Consider the following 20,673-nt stretch of genomic DNA (forward strand, 5'->3'; position numbering starts at 1 on the left):
CTAAGGAAGGGAATGTGAAATATCCTGCTGAGTCACCATCAGGGGACCTGGGTTTATACCCATCATGGCCTCTGCTTGCTACAACTTTTGAGCCAACTCAGCTCCTCCAAGGAAGGAGGCAGAGGAGCACCCATACTTGCCCCTCAATTTTTAGATGAAGCCCGTCCATCTCAATCTCTCTTTGATAGACCTGTGGACTGCACACACAGGGCATATGACAACTCCCACCCAACCCTGCACTAAGGCCTGACCGCATTCTAGGACAGCTTCTGGCAGCATCAGGCCCTGTCCCTAGCATGACATCAGCTCCTCATTAAATACAAGCTGAGAAGGCTCACGGGGGTCATAAGAACCCACATTTGTTCTATCCCACACACCTCGGTGATTGGCTCCTGGCCTTCCTTTCTGGGGGCATTTACTCAAAAATTCTTTAGATGGATAGATAGATAGATACATAGATAGATAGATAGATAGATAGATAGATAGATAGATCGATCTTGCATCTCCCTCAACCACTGAGTGCCACTCCTTTGAGATGGAATCATCCAGAAGGATAAGGCCTCTGTTCCCAGCAATACAGTGGAATCCTGGCCTCACATTCACGCTAATCAAGCCTGTGTACTTCCCTTTTGTCTGACTCTATTAGGCCCTACTCTTTCCACTCTGCCCTCTTCCTTTAAAAAGCCTAAATTAGCTCTGCACACATTGCAATGGAGCTCAGCTCTTAATATTGACTGAGTAAAATCTGTTTTCACTCCTTTAACTGATCACTGACTGTCCATCTTTGACAACCCTGAGGAGCTCAATCTGTGCTCTCTCAGAACAAGGGGAACTGCAGGATTTTTCCAGGATGAGTATGGTGGATATTAGGCTCAGATACCTACTTGTTCGGAAGCCTCCAGGCTGGACCACAGAGACTTTTACTCCCCATGCAGAAAGTTCTTGCCTCATAATTGAAGAAAACATAGTCAGAGCTGCCTTCGTTGAGTTGTAAGCTGCGAACTTTGGCAATGGGACCACTCCTGTGGGAAAATAAATGAAAGAAAAAAATCAAATCTGATGTTTTCGTTTATTCAATAAATATTTAACCTCCACCAAACTGCATGCCAGTAACTGGTTTGAGTGGTGACCAAAGCAGACAAAAGCAGGCATGGTCCCTTTATAGCCATCATCACTGCTATTGTGTATCACTTGCAGCCACCACTCTTGGCCTGTCCATCACAGCTGGTACAATGACTAACCAAAGTCTTGCCCAACTTTTAAGTGAGATGTGATTGTGGTGGAATAAACAGCACCTGTTCACCTTCCCTTGGCCAACCTTCATTCTGAAGTTCCGGGTGACATATGTTTGAGGGATTCACTATTCAATTCCCTATAGCACATATTTGAATAAATTGGGTTTAGTGACTGCTGCAAGGAGGAATACACCATGGGGAAGTAGGGGGCATCTCTAAGAAGGTATGAAAAGGAACTTAGCTTGGGCTGGAACAGATATTCTTTATCCCACCTGAATCACATTTAGCTTAGGAGCTATTGAAATTGTCACTGGACCAGCTAGAAAGAAGGAGCCATACAAGTTGGAATCAAAAGAATCCAGAAAATGGGACTGATCTGTTTGTAATAAAGTCCAGGAAGATGTAATTAGGAAGTAATAGCTAGGTAAGATCATTCTGGACTGTGATGGGCCCTAACTCTAATGATGACTGTCCTTGTAAGAGACATCAAAAGAGAAGATAAAAATAGAAACAGGAGAAAAAGCTATGTGAAGAAGAAGCAAAAACTGGAGTTTTGGTGCCACAACTGAAGAAACAACTAAAGCCACAAGAAAGTGGAATAAACAGGGACAGATCTTCTTCTAGAGATTTTGAAAGGGCACAGTCTGCTAACATCTTGATTTAGACCTCTCACCTCCAGAACCATGAAAGAATGAATTTCCATTGTTTTAAACCACTCAGTTTATCATAGCAGCACTAGAAAATGAATCCATGTGCATTCCAGGTGGGAAGACAAAGGTGTTGTGAAAGAGAAAATGGTGAGGGCTGACAGCACTGAAGACCTCATAGGCATCCAGGAGTAATGGACCTGGACATCAGGGATCCCTGTCTTGCTAAAGATTTCCCTGGTCAAAGAAGCATCCACTGGGTGAATGGAGGAACTGTGTTACAACCATAGGATGGAACATCACTCAGCCATGAAAAGGAATGAATTGATATATGTATCAACGTGGATGGCTCAAAATTGCAATGGCAAATGAAAGAACTAAACAAAAAAGTATACATATTCTTTGTTATGATTTCATTTATGAAGGATTCTAGAAAATCCAAACTAATATTTAGTGAGAGAAGCAGATTAGTGATCACCTGCAAAGTTGGAGATCGGTGCACCGAATTGTGTCTCCCAAAATTCCTATGTCGGAGACCTAACTCCCAATTGATGATATTTGGGGATTATGCCTTTGGGATGAGGTTAAATCATAAGGTGGAGCCTTTGTGACAGGCTTAGTGCCTTTCTGAGACACAGGTCAGATTACTCACTGTCTCTCTCCACCATGTGAGAACACAGTAAGAAGGCAGTCATCTACAAGCAAGGGAAGGGGCCCTCACGAAACCCCGACAGGCTGGCATCCTGATCTCACACTTCCAGCCTCCAAAACTGTGAGACATAAGTTTCTGCTTATAAACCATCCGGTATATGGTATTTTGTTAGGGCGGCTTCTCTTGTTGCTGGGGCAAAATACCCAACACCCACAATGTAAAGGAGGAGAGGTTTATTTTGACTCAGGATTTTTAGAGGATTCAGTCCATAGATGGCCAGTTCCAAGACAGGAATGGTGCGATGCCAGGGTCTGGCAGAGGAGAAGCTGCTCAAGTCACAGCAGTCAGGAAGCAGAGAGAAAGGGAAAGAGTAGAAGAGAGAGAGAGACACCCTTCCAGGTCATGCCCCAGATTGACCTGCTTCTAGCCAGGCTCTACCTCCTAAGAGCAAATCAACTATGACGGCCCCATGATATAATCACCTTCCAAAAGCCCTGCCTCCAAGTGCATGAGGCTTTGGGGGAACATTCTAAAATGGTCTAAAACCTAACAGCAGCCCAAGCTGACTAATACAGGATATGGGGAAGAAAAAGAGGAAGGGATTCAAAAGAGAAACAAGGAAGCTTCTGTGGAAGATGGACCTGCACACTGCCTTGGTTGTGGTGATGGTGTTATGAGTATGAACATATGTCTAAACTTACCAAACTGTTTATGTTAAATACGAGCAGTTTCATGTGTGTTCATTGTATCTCACTTGTTTTAAAGCTAAAAAGGAAGCAGCACTGTACTTCGAGAAACCACAGGTATCTCTGCATAGACAGGGAGGACTTTGTGGGTATTTATTTGGCCATTTATCAGGACATTTGCACAACTGTTCAGCTGTGGAAGAAGTCCAAGTTTTTCTGGTTTTATCTTTCCATGTGTCCTGGTTCTACCAGCCTTCTCATCCTTTGGTGATTCTCACCAAGCCAATCATGGGCTTTGTACCTACGTGCACCTTCATTCTCCTTGCTATGGCATTTTTCAATTGATTCTTTTTTCCCTGCCCAAGTCTCTTTTTTTAATTAATTACATTTATTGGTACATTTTTAACTATACTAATTAATTTAAAATAATATAAGATGATAAAATTGTAAGTAGGCATACACAAACACACATATGCACGCAGACACATATGCACAAACAGAAGTAAAAGATGGGAAATGTGATAAGATTAGTAAACTATATCAAAGTCAATATCCCATGTACTACAGTTTTGTGCAGTCTTAACTTTGGGATACATTAGGTAAAGGATACACAAGATCTCTCTTATTCCTTACAATTTTAGGTAAATCTACAATTATCTCAATAAAATTTTCAATTAAAATATGAAGATGAGTAATGAAGTACATATACCTAGAATAGCTCACATCAATTATAATCACTATTCTTACATAACTAGTAAAGCTCTTAAGACACACCCATTCTCATCCCCCTGTCACACTAAGAGCACTGCCAATCAATAGTTCCATCCTTCTTATTAAGAAGGCCATTGGCCAATCATAATACGTCATCATCTAGGCACAAAAACTGGCTTGAGGTGGGCATACAACCCACACTGAGCCACAATCTTGACTGGAAACTGATATAAATGATGGAGAAGGGATAGTTTTATTATTTATTTCTGGGTACTTAAATGTATTGTCACACCATTATTGATGAAAGACTGGAGCTCTCACAGGGTCACTTTTGCTAAAGCACAATAAGATAAGCAGAAAAAAATCACAAGGTACATAAGAGGGGAGGAGGGAATTGAAGGAGACAAGAGGATTAGAGGTCAGGAAAATTAAGACTTTATCTTCAAATCTGGTCTCAGCCAACTAACTGGTAAACTGGTGAATTCTTCTTCTATTTTTGGTTTAATTTAATATGAGATTGGACCCAGTCACTTTGAAACAAAGGGCTCAAAGGCTTAAGTGATGCAATTTCAATACAGCATCTGGCATCAACAGGCTCTCATTAAACTGGCTCCCTTCTTGCTACAGATGACCAGCTGGATTTTCTTTACGTGATTCTTAGTTTCACAAAATCGTCACATGTGAAATATAACTATTTCATTTTATTGGTGAGAAAGGCCAAAGTAGTTAAAACAATTTGTTGGAAATCACACAGTTGGTTGTGTGGCAACCATAGTTTATGGGATTGAACCGAGTTTTCACTTCTTCGTGATTTTTATAGATGATGGAGATCATCAGTCAGAGGACGGGTTAGCAGAGGGCAGCCATTAAGACTTGGATTCTGGAGCCAATTCCGTCTGTGTGCAAGTCCCAGCTCTGCTATTTGTTAGCCACCTGTTCTCAGAAGAGTCACTTTATGTTTATGGGCCCTGCCTCTTAAAATGTAAATTAAGAGTAATGATAGTACATGCATCTTAGGGGTGTTGTGAAATTTAAATGAATTAATATATTAGCATAAAGCCTGGCACAAAGTAAGCTCTATGTAAAGACTTCCTGTTATTGGAGCTACTCAAGTTATTCACAATACCATCTTAGCAGCCCAAAAGGCTCCATATGTTCACTGTTTCTTAGAGTAATAAGTGCATCTGCTTTAGAATCTCTGGCAGAGCTTGTTTACTATGTGGATTATTAGGATTAGTCCTGGACCTACTGAACAAGAATCTGCATTTCAAACCATTAAAACCAATTCAAGTCATTCTTTTGAATACTAATATTAAAATATTACATTGGGGGGTGCCACATATTTTTGAACATGTGTTTTCACATTGATGCTCTGCCTTGTGGATAATATAAGTTTTTGGCTTCAATGTGTCCCCCCAAAAACCTGCATTGGAAGCTTCCTCTTCAACTTAACAGTGTTGGGAGGCCGGGCCTGCTGAGAGGTGACCAGGCTAGGAAGACAGAGTAAATGATTAATGCCATTATCTTGGGATTGGGTTCATTATAAAAGGAGGTGTTCAGCCCCCTTTTGTGCTCTCTCTCTCTCTCTCTCTCCTCCCTCCCTCCCTTTTTCCCTCTCCCTCCCTCTCTTCTTCTTCCCTCTCTTCTCCCTCTCTCTTCCCTTCCCTCCCATTCCCTTGCCATGTCCAAGAAAAGACTATGTGAGAACATAGAAAGTGGTCATCTACAAACTGTAAAGAAAATCTTCCCCAGAAACTGTTCTGACACCTTGATCTGGGACTTTCAGCCTCCAGAACTGTGAGAAAATACCTTTCTGTTGTTTAAACCACTTAGTCTATACTTATTCTCCTATAGCAACTTGAGCAGATTAATGCATCCAATCAACAACAGCACCTGGATTTAACCAACCATACACAGCATGGCAAACTCCCTACCACGACTTCAAAGATGCACTGTGAACACTCCCACCCACTCCTGCCTCTTCTGCCTCAGTGAACCAGCCACTCAATGGCTTTATTTCCTGCCTGTGTCTGCTATGTAGCAAGTAAATAAATCCAGCATTCACTGTTGATCATGCTAGTGGTCATTATCTTGTCTTTCCTCTACAGAGTGATTTATTGTTGTTGCTAGGCTAAAAATGAGGCACTTCAAGTTATCATTTTGGAAATTAAAAAGACCTACGGAGACTCTCTTTGTCCAAGAACAAGCTCTGACCTGACTATTGGTGTGGTATATGCCACTTAGTAATGTTTCCTAAGGATCTGCCAGCTAAAGATCTTGATGTCTTTTGAGATAACACAAGACCTCAGAAGCTCCTTACAGTAATAATAATCAACACCTACATGAAGATTCTTCTTTTTATAACCTGAAGATAACATGTGGCCACATATGAATTATGAGAGAGAAAGGGCTCTGTGAATAAGTACTCTATCAACACAGTGGGGGGTGAGGGGCAGAAATATCTTGGCCTGGGCTGCGGATTTAGCTGAGTGGTTCCAGCCTGCCTCACCAGCACAAGAACCCAAGTTTGATTCCCAGTACCACAAAAAAAAAAAAAAAAAAAAAGAAGTATCTTGGCCTTTCAGCCTGAAGCTGTGGAGAAAAGGTACCAAAGTCCTACACCCACAATGGCTTACTCATTCACCAATATCTTTCAAAGTCAAGACTAGCATGACCTTGTCTCAGGAGAATAACATGAGGTCTCTAAACCAATTCCTACCTCCTCAAGGACACCGGTCAACTCAAGCAGTAATGTTTATTCCTCTATTGTATTTTTCCAAGCTAAAGAATCCAAACCAATCTCATGACGCAGGAGAAGCAGGTTTGCAAATTTCCACTAGGCATGCTTAGCAGAAACTCAAATCAGCATTGGATGGTTTACTTGTAACCTGACAATTTCTGAGGCTGTGGCAAGCTGCTCGGTATCTAAATTAAAGTCTAGGACCTCGCTACTCAAAATATGAGTGAGAACCAGCAGCAGCACCTGGGAATCTGTTAGAAATGCAAATCTTCATGTCCCACTCTATACCCATTCAGTCAGAAATTCTGGAGGTAGAGCCCAAAGAAGTTTTTACTATAGTAAAATATATATAACGTTCACCACCTTAACCATTTTAAAAGGTACAATTCAGTGGCATTTATCATATTCAGTGTTGTGCAACCATCACCTCTATCTAGTTCCAGAATATTTTCATCACTCCATACTCATTAAGCCACCACTCCCCTGGTAACCACCAATTCTGCTTTCTGACTTGATGGATTTGCTTATTCTGTATATTTCATATAAGTGGAATCATACAATACATGTCCTTTTGTGCCTGGCTTCTCTCACTGAGCAAAATGTTTTTCAGATCCAACTGCATTGTAGCATGAATCAGTACTTCCTTCCTTTTTGAGCCTGAAAAATATGCCAGTGTGTGGATATGCCACATTTTATTTACCCAAGGATCCACTGATGGATACCTGGGTTGTTTCCACCATTGGCTATTATGAATAATGCTGCTGTGCACATCCACATACAAGTTTTACTTTGAACACCTGTTTTCTATTCTCTTGGATGAATACCTAGAAGTAGAATTGATAGACCACGTAGTAATTCTCTGTTTGACTTATTGAGGAAGTATCAAATATTTTCCACAGAGCTACATCATTTATATTCCCATCAGCAGGGTAGGGGGTTTTGATTTGCCACATCTTCCCCAACTTGCATTGTTTTCTGTTTTGCTTTGTTTTGTATACCCATCTTAGTGGATGTGATACCTTATTGTGGTTTTGATTTCCAGCAAGTATGTTTTTAGAAGCCCCTTCCTTATGATTTTCATGCAGCTAATGCTTGGAAGTGTGGGCCAGGGATGAGTAGCACTGGCCTCACTTAGAAGCTAGAAATAGAGATACAGAATCTTAGGCTCCACCTAGATCAACTAATTCAGGTTCTACATATTAATAGGATCACTCACACATTGGTGTGTTGGAGAAGCACTGGTGTAGGAGATAGCTCCACATTGCTAACCCTTCCCAGGCATCATTTAAACAGAGCAGAATTTGGATTTATATTTTATGTCCCCTGCTTGCCGGATATGTTCCTGTTCAATGGCCTGGAAAAGTGAGAAGAACTTAGCACTCAAGGGAAAATGGATAGATTCAGTTTCAAACCCTAACTCCATCACTTATTAGCTTCATGTAGAGAATTTGATCTAAAAAGTGAATTAAAGTCTACATCCTGCAGGTGTTAGGTTTAAATGACTTTAGGTGTGTAAATATCAAACACACCCCAGCAAGAAGTTAACTCAATCTTGCTCTATCCTCTCCCTATGCCCCACAATAGCCCTGGAGAGTATAGAGAAAGAAAATCACAGCCTTGGTTTCCTGTCATGCCAATGAGCAGCCAAGGGACCAGCTGAATTATTTGCCAAATGATTCCCCCAAGGCAGGCAGCATGCAAAAATTCTGGGAATAATTCCATGGTCAGTTCTGGGTTGAAACAAACCTTGAACTCTACTGGAAGTACAAGGCTGGACCCTTGAACTGTACTGGATGCTTTTATTTTGTAGATTTTCAAGAATCTCTTACTTTAAATTAAAATAATTTTAAAGTATTTTAAACAGCTCGATGTAGTGGGTAACCATTATTACCATCCCCTAATAGAGAGGTCCCATTTACTAGGGTACTCTATGATTTGGGTAAGGTTTGTCCCCCAAATGTTTGTGTGATAGAAATTTAGTCCCTAGTGTTTTAGAGTTGAGGTCTGTTTAACATCTGGAGCCTAGAGGAAGGAGGTAATGCCAAGGGGTCTCTACCCTCATGAATGGATTACTGCTGTCTCACAGGAATGGGTTAGACCTTGTGGGATGGATTAGTTCCCACAAGTACATGTAATTATGAGGCAAGTTTGGCTATCAGCTAACCCTCTTGCACACATCCCCATTATGCACACAGCCATTGCCCTTGGGGACACTCACCAAACATTAGGGCCACACTCTTGGGACCTCCCAGCTAAATCAACTTTTCACTGTAAAATACCTAGTCTTAGGTTTTGTGTTAGAGCCATACAGCGCAAACTGAGACAGGTACTTTCTATATACTCCCAACTGCTCAGCACTCATAGCCTGCTATACATTTAAATCAACAGCTAAGACCATCAGAGAATAATCAGTGGTAATGTCTGAAAATTTGTCAAAATGGGGAGATGGGTACTACTAGAATTTAGTGAGTCAAGGACATAGATACTGCCAAACACCCCGCAATGCACAAGACAGAAAGGATTATCCATCTCCTCAAAATGTCAAAAGGACAGAGGTTGAGAGACGTTACCTTACTGTAGGGTTCTTGAAAATACACTCCCCAGGTGCTACATCAGCCCGTATTTGACAGAAGATGAAATAGAGGGATAGATATTCAAGGTGACCTGCCCCAGGTCACTTGCTAATAATAGAAGAGCAAGATTCAAATCACTACTGACTCAAAGAATCCCCAAGGCCTGGGTCATTTCAGAAAGGCTTATTTTTGACGTGCTCATGCAAGCACAGCATACAGCTGTCTACAAATGTTTACTCAGTGATTTCCTATGAGGAAAACAGGTCATAAAAAGGCTCTTAGACTTCCCAAGCAGAAAGATTTTCCAACTGTCCTTTGTACAACCAAAGAATTGCATCTCAATTTTTCTGATCCTTGGTTAAATATTTATCCAACTGCCTTGCTCAGACTGAGGTTACAGAGCTCTACCATTTGTGTAGGAGGGGTAGTAAATGTGTTACTACAGTAAGCAAATCTCCCAAGGTGGATGTGGTCAAATTTGGAAGAGGAGACCTGTTGGGTTATCTGCCTCTGCTCATGAGGAACCATGCTTAGATCTTTATGTAGATTATTTCATTTAAACCTCATAACACCTCTATGTAGTCAGTGTTCTTATTTCCTCCATGGTATGGGGAGAAAATTGGAGCTTAAGAGGCCACATGGCTTTGGAGATTTCAGGAAATTCACTCTACTAGGAAGTGGAGCAGAGCGCCCTGCCCTCCTGACCCTCAGATCCTGTCAGAAAGGAAGGGATCCAGGGCTTGATAAGGAGTCATTCATGATCCAGGGCTTTGGAGTAGAAGACGAAACTGAAAGAGAGGGAAGGAGCTGGCTGGTGGGAGGAGAAAAAAAGGATGGATGAGAGTGAAGCAAGGAGAGGGATGGGAACTGCTTCAGTTTGCTCATGAAAGCCCCAGACAAGTGAACACAACAGGCCAACAAACACTCTGACCAGCAAACACAATGTATGATAACAATGTGTTTCTGGCTCTGGGCAGAATAATTCATACATTTGGGGGACGACACGCAGGGGAAAAAATCAAGAAGGTTCAAAGCTCGGAAACATGAAAGACCAGAAAGATGGGCAGAAAGAAGTCAGGAGAGCAAGTTTTGGAGGCCAGTAGCAATGTTGACTTGGTGTTGATTCAAGAAAAAAGAAAAGCAAGGCTGGGTGCAAAGAATTTGTACAACCAGGGGTTGAAAATAGGAGAGAGATGTATGAGTTAACACTCAGAGTTTTAATTCAGTGGAACTATATGACAAAAGAGTAAGAATCTGTGGCTTGGGAAAAACATGAAGGCCAAGTTGAAAATATACAAAAAGGCATCCTTGTATTGTAGGTTCCTCATTCATCCATCCACTCATTTATTTTTCACTTTTGACTCATTCACATGTTTTCATGTCTTCATTTATTAATTCAGTTGCCACTACAAGCCAAACTCTAGGACTACTACAGCATACATGCTACATGTTAGACAACTAAAATAAAATCTTAGGAACAAATGAGCTGCTCAAGGGCAAAGAGAGAACAAAGATAGAAAAGAGAAAAACATCCTTGTCAACATGTTGAGAAGACAGTGATCAGCCATTTCGATAAATATTTGTTGAATAAATGAGGCAAGGAGTGTGTGAAACTTTGCCAGAAGAAGCAGAGAGCACCATGCATTGGAGAGAAGTGAAGCCTCCACCAAGGTCAGAAACATAAAGGCCAAATGCAGAACAAAGACAAAGGTTAGATACTACAAGTGTATGGGTTCCTGATATCTACTTGCTTCATTTCCAAGAAATTGGAAATGCTTTAGAGTTCTCATACAAATTAAAATGGTTGCCCCTGGTCGTCGGACATAAATCTTTCTCCCTCCCTTCCTCATCCTATATAAATCTCTCTCTTTCTCCCTCCTTGCTTCCGTCCTTCCTTCCTTTCATTTCTCTCCCTCTCCCTTGCTTATGTCTCAAGCCAACCAATGGCTCTGAACAAAAACACACAGCAGTCAACAGCAACTATTGTGTGGGAAATACAAAGAACTTCCCAATAAGAAATTCTTCTAAAACCATTGTTCACATTGTAACACACACACACACACACACACACACACACACACACCCCAATAAAATAAACAAAACAACTAGTTGGGTCTTTATTTGTAAAAATATCACTTGAAGTCAACTAACCCAACAGTGAGGGGTGGTACTTGTCTGCTTGAAGTTACTGAAGACTAGAGGCCACTCCATCACTTTCCCCCTCATTGATGTGGAGACCCAAAAGACAATCCTATGGATGTTCCCCAGAGCTGAGGAAGGCCCTGAGAAACCCCAGTTTGACAATGTCTGTCCCAGAAAGAAAGGAGTGACATCCCTCACATGGCCATTGTTTATGGAAAGGAAGATCACTAAGACTTTGACTCAAGTTGTTGACTGCTTGTTCTACGAAATGGAGAAAGACAATTCATCAAATGTCACTTTCTGTAACACTAAACTTGCTGGAAGATAAGTTAGGTGGAACTCTTGATGACATTGGCATAGGAAAAGACTTTATGAACAAATCTTCAGTAGCACAGGAGCTAGCACAAAGAATCAACAACTGGGATCTCATCATATTAAAAAGCTTCTGCACTGCAAGAGAAACCACCAACAGAGCTAAGAGACAACCTACAATGTGGGAAGAAATATTTAGCACCTGTAGCTCAGACAAAGATCTACTATCAAGAATATATAAAGAACTGAAAACAATCAGACCCCCCAAATTCAAAGACCCAATTCAAAAATGGGCATCCAAAATGAACAGACATTTCTGAGACAAAGTAAAAACAGCAAATAAATATATGAAAAAATGTTCAACATCACTGTTCATTCGAGAGATACAGATGAAAACAAGACTGAGATTCCACCTCACCCCACAAAGAATGGCTGCTATCAAGAAATCAACCAATAACAAATGCTGGCAGGGATGTGAAGAGAAAGGAACCCTTCTCCATTGTTGGTGGGAGTGCAGACTGGTGCAACCACTGTGGAAATCAGTATGGAGATACCTCAAAGAACTAGGTCTAGAGGTCCCATTTGACCCAGCTAGTCCCCTACTGGGAATCTTCCCCAAAGAAGTAAAAGAATCATACCACAGTGACATATGTGCACTCATGTTTATAGCAGCACAGTTCGTAATAGCTAAAGCTTGGAAACAGCCCAAGTGCCCATCAACTGGAAACTGGATAAAGAAGATATGGGGTTTTTTATAAAATGGAGTACTACTCAGCCATAAAGAATGAGAAACTAGAGACATTTATAGCTAAATGGATGCATTTTGAGGCCATAGTCTTAAGTGAAATAAATAAGACAAACATGTAAATACCGAATAGTTTCTCTAGTGTGAGAAATTGAAAGTGTAAATAAGGATGAAAATGATTAAAATGAATAATTGATAATTTGAAATAAGAAAAGGTCCAAGGGTTTGGGGATGGTGGAAGGGGAAGGGGAAGGGGAAAGGGAAGAAGGGAAAGGAAAAATTATGAGAAAAAAATGGAATCAAATTCTGTGTAAATAGGAAAGGGTGGAGGGGGTGAAGGGTGCACAGGTAATGGGAGAAAAAATAAAAACTAAGATACATCATGTTCTGGTACAAACACCCAATGATAAATGTAAATGTATTTTATACCTAAAATGTACCAATAAATATATATATAATGTCACTTTCTCTCCTGAACTGTGCCGAGGCTGAACAATACTGAGAATGATCTCCTGGTCAGTGCTAGTGGGCAGACATGGGACTCCAATAGTGTAGACAGAGGGAAGGTGTCTGCCTTCTCAGCCACAGGGAGCAGCACAGTGCTGGATTCAGAAAGGGTTGAAACCAGGTTTCGTGAAATGTTGGTGTTACCTGTAATGTGAGTTTTCCTGTCCAAATCTAGGAAGCTTATGTTTTGGCAGCTGCAGAATGAAGATACTTAAAAATCCTATAATCCCCAGTAATTAATAGATGTTAGAAAGTAGATAAGAGTTGGAGCATGAAAGAATTTGAAAGAAGAGAACAGGTTCATTGTAGTAAGTTCAACAGTAGATATACAACCTAATCCTGATTCAGCCCTGCTTTTGCGTGCCTTCCTTTCTTTTTCCAGCCCACAAAGAATGCAGTGCACCACATCTTTTGACGGGCATCCTGTGACCACATGTGACAAGGCTGACTCACCTCCCATGCTGCTGACATTCACCAGCCTCCCCTTAGATTTCCTAAGAAGAGGTAAAAATGCCTTCGTGACTTCTACGGGTCCAAAGAAGTTCACCTCCATGCATTTTTTGTACTCAATCATGGGAATAAGTTCCCCATCTGTCGGGAAGCCAAGGATCCCAGCATTGTTGACCAGAGCCCACAGTCCTGGGGACAGAAAAGAATAACTTTGAAGATGAGCAACCCTGAAAAGTGTGGGGATTTGTAACACTTCAATCTCTGCAAGTTCACATACATACCTTTGAGATATAGAATCCAGGCACATTACAAACTCTTGGACCTCAGTCTCCATGAATACCTAAAACTACCTACCATGGGGTGTTGTGTAAAGAATACATTTGAGAGATATTGAGTAATGGGGTTTTTTTGAGGTTCACTTTTTTGCCTCAAAGCCCTTTCCTACATGCAGGATTCTAGGTATCTGATAAATACAGCAAAGAGAGGGTAATAATAGTATTCACCTGACTTTGCAGTTGCAAACACCTTCCTCCTATCCCCCCTCAAAGGAGAGTGTAAAGACTGTAATTCCTTTATAACAATTCAGAATGATATAAAAGTCTGTTTTATCCCCTGAACTAGAATAGATTCCCTAGGCCAGGGGAATGGGAAAAGTAGGAGGGAAGTACTAAGCTCTGGGATAGTTGTGTGATAGTCTTTGAACCCTTCTCACTGCCCCAGCCAGTTTGAACTTGGTAACCTGCTTGGGAGGTTCACCAGGAAGGCTTGTTCAGACTCATCTCCAGAGGTCCTCTGCTGAGGTGTCAGGTAGGGCCTAAGAATCTGCATTCCTAACAGGGCCCCATGTGACACTGATGTGGCAGATCTGGACTTCTACCCTCTTGGAGAACTGCTGACCACAAGCAGTGGTATTCAACCCTCACACACTGCACATTAGGAACACTGTGGAGCTTTAAAGGTCCCCAGAACCACCCCATATCCCAGAATAATAGGTCAGAATCTCTGGGAAGGGAAAGAGAGGGGATGCAGGAATGAGAAATTTTTTTAATTCCCTAGGTACTTCCAAGGTACTACCACTCCCTAAATGATACAAAAGAGGAAATACAGTAACTTAAGGTGGGATTTTTCTGAAGGGGGGAGGCAGATGTGACCTTGGAGAAGCAGAGGGGATAGGACCAGAGTGTGTGTAGCTGGACAGAACTGAACTGACCCTGAGTTCCTGGAGCCCTGACATGGTGTGGGACAGTGGTTCTCAAGCTGTGGCCCAAACAGCAGCAGCATCAACTGAGCACTTATTAGAAATGCAAACTTTTGAACTTATACCAGACCTGCTGGGTCAGTAACTGCGAATCAGAAGGTGTGGTTGAGTTCCACACCTGTGATAGGTCATGCCTCCATGATGCCAAGGCAAGCCCAAGGGCAAGAGCCTGTGGTACAGGAGCCAATAGGGACCCAGGCTGGGAAGGAGGCCCCGCCCCAACTGTGCCTGTCTGATGACAACAAGGTGGTGATGGCAGCCAACTTCCATGATGACTACACATAGCACTGGACATCTCTGCAGGGATCAGCAGGAACACTGACCCTCAAAGACCAAATATCCCACCCCCAGGAATGTAAATGCTACCCCAAGGAAATGAGATAAGATTCAAAATGCTTGAAATTGGTTTTGCCATGTGGTAGAAAGAAGGCTCCAAACATCTTGAGTTACAGAAGAGAAAAATACATTTCTTGCATATCTGATTTTGTGGTCTGACATTAGCACACATTGGAGATTGTAGATATTGAGTGAGATGATGCCCAACATATAGTAAAAGCTCAACAGTTCTAGAGATGGGGTGCATGGAGAGATCTCTTTCTAGGCAATGGTTTCAGTTACTCAGCCCATGCACACTTTGACCAGTGTGCACTGTGCAGCTTGAGATTGTCCTATCAAAGAAATCAGCAAGCTTTCTCCCTAAAAGGCCAGGAAATCTATATTTCAGCTTTGTAGGACACACTGCCTCAGCTCTGCTATCACAGGAGGAGCCAGTACAGCTGCAGACCACATGTAAATGAGCAGAAGGGCTGTGCACCAGTGGAATTTTACTTATGGTCATTGATATTTAACTGCCATATACTTTTCATATGTCAAAAATATTCCTCTATTTTCTCTTGACATTAAAAATGTTAAAACCATTCTTAGTTCACAGGCACTACAAAACCAGGCAACAAGCATAGATAACATCCTTTAACCAAATTAAAGAGATAGAGAACAGATTTGCCATCACCAGTCATGAGGGGTGGGAACATGACTATGGAAAGCAGCATGACAGAGATCCTGGTGATAATGGAATGGTTCTGTGTCTTGATTGTGGAGATTATTAACAAAGGTAGGCATGTTCTAGAATTGCACAGCTATGCACACAGACACATAAACATGCAGGTGAGTGGATGTGAAACCTAAGTCATCTCTGTGAAGCCAAAGTCAGTTTCTTGGTTTTTATATGGGATGCAAGATGTCAACACTGAGGAAGGCTGGGTGAAGTTCCTTTGCAACTTCCTTTGCAACTTCCTGCGAATATACAATTTTTTCAAAATAAAATATTTTTTTTAAAAATCCAGGAAGGACCATAGTTTGCCAACTTTTGCCATAGAACTCTAATGGGGTTACAGTGTGATATTTCGCTCATGCACATAGTGTGCACTGATCAAATTATGTAATTGGCATTCCCCTCCCTTTGTCATTTCCTTATGTTTGGAGCTCCTGTCTTATAGATCTTTATAAAAACAAAACAAAGCCAGCACTTTTATCTCCTTTTGCTGGGAATATCATTTGTATAAAGAGGGTGGAATCTGGAAGTGCCCCAGGCCTCCATGGAAAGTTCCCAAATGAACACAGGAGAAAGTAGAATCAAGAAATAGAGGCTGATCCTAAGGACCTTGCTTAAGTGACTGGATCCAGCCATGCCAGAAGCCAACAAGTCTCTTCAAGCACATAAAAAATGCATTTTTTTTTTTTGCTTTAGTGATTTTGAATTAGGTTGTGTCATTTGCATCTAAAAGAATCCTGATAGATGCAGAGCACTTGTTGTCAAGGAACCTAGTGGTAAGGAGTGGGGAGATGGGCAGATATTAACAGCTGGGCAAAACAGGTACAAACAAGATACATAAGTGAGCACCTAGAAGAGGAAGTGAATAAAACAACCTATATAAGTAGAAGGCCATTCAAGCGACAGGAAGTGTGAACCAATTCTCCTGTGGGAGCAGAGTTTGACACAAAGACTCTGTTGGACAAAACCAGTAGTCGTAAGAAAGGCAGTAGATGCCAGGCAGAAGTTCAAGAAAAAGGAAACTGGATGTGCAGAGGTGGAAAAATCACCTTGTGTTCTGCAACCTCACCAGAATTTCCCAAGTGGACCAGCAGGTACTGCAAATTAAGGGCTTGGCATGTCCTGCAGTCCTTGTGGAGGCCTTTGGATGGTGTCTGGTGGCAGAGAGGGAGCCACAGCGCCAGAGCAAGTCACTGTGCACACGTCTGGCACTCGGGAGGACCTCAGCACATGGAAGGACTGTATGCCCAGGGGCCTTTAGGAGATGGATGGCATTGTAAGATATATACCCTGGGGAAGTTACTGTCCATTTAGAAAGTACTAGGGAAGGAAGGACAGGTTTCACAGAGGTCACTGGAGCACCCACATAGGAGATGATGAAACCTGGAATAAGCCACCACCTCTAGCAGTTGGTGGGAAGGGCTGTATGCTCAATATCTAGGAGGAACACTTGACAGAGCTCAGAGCCAAAAGGATATGGGTATCAAGGGCAGGCTGGGGGTCTCAAACACACCCTGGTGGTTGGCTGGAATGATTGGTTAGGTGCCAGTTCCAGCACCTGTGATCTGTAGGACACAGGAGAGCAAACTGCCTTGCAGTCTGTCTGGTACCAGGGGGAAAGATAAGGAGATCAACTTTTGACAAGTTGATTTTGAACCTCTGGGATATAAGTGGAAATGTCTGGTGGGCTATTTCATATGATGGGTAGTGCTGATTTAATATAATTATAAAGTTGATCTAGGTGGAACAAAGGGGGTTGGATAGGTCTGGATGTTGAGAAGAAAGGCTGGTTGGCAATACAGCTTTGAAAGTCATTGGTATAAGCTAGTGTTTCTCAACCTTGGTAAAACATTGGCATCTCTCCTGAGGCCTGAGACTCTCTTCTAAGGATGCTCCTTTAACTGGTCTTTGGCATGGGGCCACCCAGGTAGGGTAGCCCCCAGGAGTGTGGGATCTAGACAGCCACACAGGGCCAGGAGTCAAGGAACTCACACTTGGTTAACTCTTTCTGCTACTCATCACTTTCCATTCTTAACTATTTCCTGGGCTGGGGATTTAGCTCAGTGGTTCTGCCACCTGCCTTGCAAGCACAAGGACCCGAGTTTGATCCCCGGTACCAAAAAAAAAAAGGTCAATTCGTAACTATTTCTTGAGCAAGTTCATTTTGCACTAGGTCCCACAAGTTAGGCATCCCATGCTGGGCCCATGCATCAATGTTCAAAAAGCCTTGCTGGGTGATTCCAACACACAGCTGGATGGAGAACCCCCATATAGGGAGAGCACAGTCTGGCCCAGAGAATGGGGACTGGGAAACTCGGGGACAGAACCTCAGAAGCCTTCACATTCGGTGGGATATGGAGGAAGGGACTTATCCAGGATAAGCCGAAAGAATGATCAGAGAGCTGGGAGGGGGCAGGGCTAGGGACCCCAAAGCCAAGGTGAGGAGCATGATCAACATGTTTACGTCCTACAGACAAAAGAAGATCTTGGTCCTCAGGATGATAACATCTGATTTTGCAAGACCAGTTAGAGAGACATATGGAGAGCCACTGTCAAGACAGGAAAAAGCAAAAACAGGGCAACAGGGCTCCAAAGAGCTCAGCCTTGAAAGGAGAAGAGAAAGGGCAGTGGGGAGAGGAGGTAGGGACAATGAAGCTGTGTGTTTCCATGGTGGGGAATCTAAAGCATGTTAATGTGGAGGGCAGCAATGGAGGGAGGGTGGGAGAGGGACCTAGAAGGAATGAGATGGAGATTCTGAAGTTCTCTGAGGACAGGACCCGTGCCTGAGTCACTCCTAATATCTTGGTGTCCACAGAAGCTCTGGAACATGGAAAGGGGTCAGTGCAGACATCCTCAGGCCATCAGCAGCCACAGTGGAACAGAGGGCTTGGTCGTTAGAGGTTGGAACAAGAGTTGAGCATTGGTAAGAAGGGCAGAGAGCAATGGAGGGGGCAGGGGGTAAGGAAGTACCTTTGTCCTGCACCTTCTCTATGACTTTGCTGTGAGCATCTTTTATCTGTTCTGGGTTGGTGATGTCCATCTGAAGCACAGTGATGTGCTTGGAGCAGTTTCTTCGCAATTCCTCAGCTCCTGAGCTCTTTTCATTCAAAACTCCAGCGAATACTGTGAAGCCCAGCTTGTCCAAGTTCTTGGCCAATGCATGGCCGAACCCAGAATCACAACCTGCAAAGAGATAAGGTAAGGGAGCATGAGTGTGAACCAAAGTGACAGGAGAAGGTTCTGAATTGGGAACTCGCCGTATGCTGTTGATGACTGTCCATGCTCTCTGAAGAGAAGAGGTGCGAGGAAGTTTCTTTGTTTGCCAAACAGGGAAATGGGCAGAGGTAACTTACTCTGCATAACGAAGAAAAGCTGAGTAAAATCGACTGGGTGATAAGTGGGCACAGGTGGAAGGAGAAAAGCCAGAGAGACCAGTGCTCCAAGAGGGGCAGGCAGCCAAAGAAAAATGTGGACAGAAAACCAACGTGTTATAACACTTTCCATTGTTGGTACAAGAAAGTACTTATTTTTCTTGTGCAATTTCTTTTGTTAAAGGCCATGATGATTGGAATGGAGATTGGCTGGGCTACAAGTGTAGAAAGAGGGAGAGAGGGGCCAGCATTCCTGGGGTTTCCAAGTGCTGCCCCAAAGGGCAAGCAACAGATGCTGCACAGTACGATAACCTTATGTGTACCGTGAGGACCGAGGGAGACATCTTCTGTAAAACATGTGTCAGGACTCGGAATTTGAGATGAGCATTTACCCCGCCCAGTATGGAGGGTATTATGGGCCCTGGAAAAAGTACTTTGCAACCACAAACTTCGAGACACAGCTATCTGAAATTCTGAAACTGAAACACAATATGGATAGAAAACCACCCTCCTGGGCTGGGGATTTAGCTCAGATTTCGCCGCCTGACTCACAAGCGCGAGTTCCAGAGTTCAATCCTTGGTATCAAAAAAAGAAAAAAGAAAGAAAGAAAACCACCCTCAAAGCCACTACGCAATAAACAGTGACAGGTAGCATGTCCCTAAAGTTGGTAACAGCGAGCAACCTACTATGTCATGTGACTTTTCCTGCAGCCTTGAGGGTTGTCTTGTGTCAGAAGTCAGGGGCTGTAGTCAGCCATCGCCCCCACACTCCCTCCCTATACTTGCGGCCCACAAGGAAGGATGCAAATTCACCTGAAAATAGCTAGTTTAGAACCCACTTGTTGGGAAAGCCAGCACTGGAACCAGGGTCCAGTCTGTGGGTGAAGCAAAGCTTCGTGGAGAGTCCCTCCTGTTCTGTGATGTGGCACACCTTGTGCCTCTGCAGTAATATTGGCATGGCTGAATCTAGTGAGGCCATGGATATTAAAGCCCTTGGTTCCCTCGAAGCCTCATGTGATTTCAGGATAGCAGCATGTTCTCTTTACGCAGGGAGAACCTAATTTGGTACAGAAATGCAACACACAAGCCTCAGCCGGGATGTCTGCCGCTCTCTGTAGGGCTGCAGCTGGTAGGTAAGAAAGCCTTCTCCACCTCCTTAGACCCTCTGACCACCAAAGTATGCAAACTATCACTTGCACCCAAACCTGGGGTCCATTGTCTTCCCCCACATCCAGGGCGGAGCACATTTATGCACTCTGCACTTTCCAGCCCTCCATCTGGCCTTGGGGCCTAACACTTAACTAAGTGAGCAGTGCTTTGGTGTGTGCACCCCTGCCCAGGATGCAAGCTGCCCCAGGCCATGCCATAAGGTCTCAGGATTGTAACTCTCCCGAGTAACTCTAGCCTTTGACTATAATCAACCAGCTTTACCCTCCCAGAAATGTGCAACTGTGGCTACAAGATGCCAGGCGACCTTCACTATTGTCTGGCCCACACTGTTGTTTGAACATAACCCTGCTCAGGCACAGATGGGGCTTTTAAGTGGAAAGGAGGACGTGAGGGCTCCTCCTATCATGAATGGGATCAGGTGCT

The 20,673-nt window shown here is 43.0% G+C and overlaps 1 protein-coding gene across 3 annotated transcripts in view; it reads right to left on the reverse strand.

Moving 5' to 3' along the window:
* Hsd17b2 (hydroxysteroid 17-beta dehydrogenase 2) overlaps nt 1-20,673 on the reverse strand; it is a 73,895-nt gene that overhangs the window by 11,225 nt on the left and 41,997 nt on the right. For 2 of the 3 annotated variants that reach the window (XM_004842786.4, XM_087203583.1), the window contains exons 2-4: nt 18,680-18,892; nt 13,404-13,589; nt 885-1,022 (exon numbers count right to left, since the gene is read on the reverse strand). In XM_004842786.4, coding sequence (XP_004842843.1) covers nt 885-1,022; nt 13,404-13,589; nt 18,680-18,892 — 537 coding nt within the window. The remainder of the gene's footprint in view (nt 1-884; nt 1,023-13,403; nt 13,590-18,679; nt 18,893-20,673) is intronic. The other variant, XM_004842787.4, reaches the window with a different exon arrangement.

This window comes from Heterocephalus glaber, unplaced genomic scaffold (genome assembly GCF_053883595.1).
Source record: "Heterocephalus glaber isolate CG9 unplaced genomic scaffold, H.glaber_assembly_v1.0 deba00000071, whole genome shotgun sequence".
NCBI lineage: Eukaryota > Metazoa > Chordata > Mammalia > Rodentia > Bathyergidae > Heterocephalus > Heterocephalus glaber.